Source organism: Gossypium arboreum, chromosome 4, assembly GCF_025698485.1.
Source record: "Gossypium arboreum isolate Shixiya-1 chromosome 4, ASM2569848v2, whole genome shotgun sequence".
Taxonomy (NCBI): domain Eukaryota; kingdom Viridiplantae; phylum Streptophyta; class Magnoliopsida; order Malvales; family Malvaceae; genus Gossypium; species Gossypium arboreum.
This window is the reverse complement of record NC_069073.1, coordinates 118,895,642-118,898,078: the sequence shown is the minus strand read 5'-3', so window position 1 is coordinate 118,898,078 and position 2,437 is coordinate 118,895,642. Positions and strand designations below refer to the sequence as shown.

At 32.6% G+C, this 2,437-nt stretch overlaps 1 protein-coding gene across 1 annotated transcript; it reads left to right on the top strand.

Annotated features, from left to right (window-relative positions):
* Positions 1 to 575: 575 nt before the first annotated feature.
* LOC108458415 (BURP domain-containing protein BNM2A-like) lies at positions 576 to 1,883 on the top strand. Its single transcript, XM_017757803.2, has 2 exons — positions 576 to 830; positions 909 to 1,883. Exons 1-2 carry the CDS (start codon positions 771 to 773, stop codon positions 1,743 to 1,745), a joined length of 897 nt encoding a protein of 298 aa, XP_017613292.1. The 5' UTR covers positions 576 to 770; the 3' UTR covers positions 1,746 to 1,883.
* Positions 1,884 to 2,437: the final 554 nt, after the last annotated feature.

Genomic DNA, 2,437 nt, shown 5'->3' with positions numbered 1-2,437 from the left:
TCAATCATATTCTGTATTTCGTATTTAATTTTAAGAGATATATTAAATAATTTTTATAATTTATTTAACAATTTTCAATTTATTAAACAGTGATTATAAAATATATAATAATTTTCCATGTATATTCTGATTTGAGATGCAACATGATTCACGATTTTCTATGGCCAATCAAATTAGCTCAGCTTGACATCTACTCTTAAGTATTTCATATACAATTTTTTTTTAAAAATACGAAGCAAATGACTCACATAACATGAAATACTTTGTTTTTAATGTATGATTAATGTTTTAAGATAAATTGTGCGCCTCAACTCAATTAGGCTTTAAACTCTATAAAGGGGACAAAGACGGAGTACGTATTTGGTCGAAAATTACAATTTAATTAATTTATAAATTATAAATTATATATTAATATATAATATTAAAAATAAAAAATTTAAATCTTTTAAAAATATGAAATAAAAAAAATTAAAACACAATAAATTTATCTTTTAATATTTTAAAATTTATAATTCAATTTCAATTTATTTTAAAAATAAATTTATGAATTCTTCACGGTCGAGATGATTTAATCCACAAATATGTTTTTAATGTAAACACAAGTCATTGATTACGTTTATTTGTTTTCGAACTATCATTTTAATAGGTACTACCCGTTAACATTTCCCTAGCATTGGGTTGATCACTAGTTATCAACCATATGGTCTGAATTTTATATATCCATCTCTATCTCGTCTTTGACTTAAAGTGGAAGAAATTTGTAGACAAGAATGAGCATGAAATCTGTTTCTTTCAGCTTTCATCTCCTTCTTCTTCTCCTACTTGTCATGGTAATATATTTATCCATTAAAACTTAAGGAGTTTAAGATGTTTTATGTTTAGAACTTACTCCATTCACCTTTTTGCAGCATGGCGATGGAAGTGGAACCGAGGAGATGGCTGATGATTTAATCTCCAAAGGGACCAGTGTTCTGAGGCTCCATAGCATGGATCATGATCGGCAAACTGAAGATGATGGCACTACAGTTCAATCAAGGGTAGATCCATTATCTCACATGGATCACATGGATCTATCAGTGATGGTGTTTTTCACCTTGAAAGATCTCAAAGTTGGGAACTCAATGCCGATCTATTTTCGTAAGAAAGACTCTTCAAAATCCCCTCGGTTTTTGCCTAGACAAGAAGCCGACTCCATTGCTTTCTCATTGAAAGAACTCCCTAACCTGCTTCGATTATTCTCTTTCTCGCGAGACTCTCCGCAGGCTAAAGCAATGGAAGCTACACTTAGAGAATGCGAAAGTCAAGCAATCAAAGGGGAGACCAAATTCTGCGCTACTTCTTTAGAATCCATGCTTGAATTTGCGAGCAGTATCTTCGGATCCAACACTCGTTTCAAGACCCTCGCAACGGAGCATCTTACCAAGTCAAGCACCCTTTTCCAAAACTATACTGTTTTAACAACACCAGAAGAGATACCAGCTCCAATGATGGTGGCTTGTCACACCGTGCCTTACCCTTATGCTGTCCTGTATTGCCATAGCCAAGTGACTGAAAACAGGGTGTTTAAGGTATCATTGGACGGTGAGAACGGAGATAAGGTGACCGCGGTGGCTGTTTGTCACAAGGATACTACGCAATGGAACCGTAACCACGTGTCGTTTCGTGTGTTGGGGATTGAGCCAGGAACGCCCGGTGTCTGCCATTTCTTCCCGGCGGATAACTTCGTTCTGGTTCCAGACCCTTGAATTTGTAGTAATTGTCTTTCCTAGGATACGAGACTTAGGTTGTCATAAATAATAATACTCGATTCCTAATACTTGATGTCTGGTTATATCTATGGATGTTGTTCTCATGGTAACGAAATCAATGTTTTATGAAGAAAAGATTCCTGGTAAATCGAGTAAAAATAAGGAAATTTCAGTAATGAATTAGTAATTTAAGAGAGGAAAATCATTTAGAAAAAAAAAAAAGAAAGCATTTTGATGAGTTTTGAATAATATGGTGTTATTAGTAATGGATTGTATGAAATAGATACGCCACTTTATTTTATCTTGTATACCTTATCGATTATTTAATGTCATTTTAATTTTTTTTTTATGTAATTGACACATCATTTTAGAAATTTTTTAAACTTGAACTTTGGACCTTGAAACCTAGACTTTGAAATCTTATACTTTAGACTTTAAACCCTAGACCCTAAACTCTAAACCCTGGGCATTGGACTTTGGACTTTAGACTATGGACCTAGTATCTTGGACTCAAGGTTAAAGATCCAAGGTTTAAAGTTTAAGTTTAAAAAATTACTAAAATGATGTCTCAATGACATAAAAAAATATGTTAAAATGATTTTAAATAATTGGTAAAGTAACTAGGGCACCAGATTTAAAATCTGAAAAATGGTTGAAAAGAAAGAACATTTTTTTACGTTTTACGTTTA

Bases quoted from the DNA above. Each gene is read 5' to 3' on its own strand.
- LOC108458415 (XM_017757803.2), top strand. From the start codon at position 771: ATGAGCATGAAATCTGTTTCTTTCAGCTTTCATCTCCTTCTTCTTCTC. The intron at 831-908 runs GTAATATATTTA...ACCTTTTTGCAG, and splicing joins TTCTTCTCCTACTTGTCATG to CATGGCGATGGAAGTGGAAC.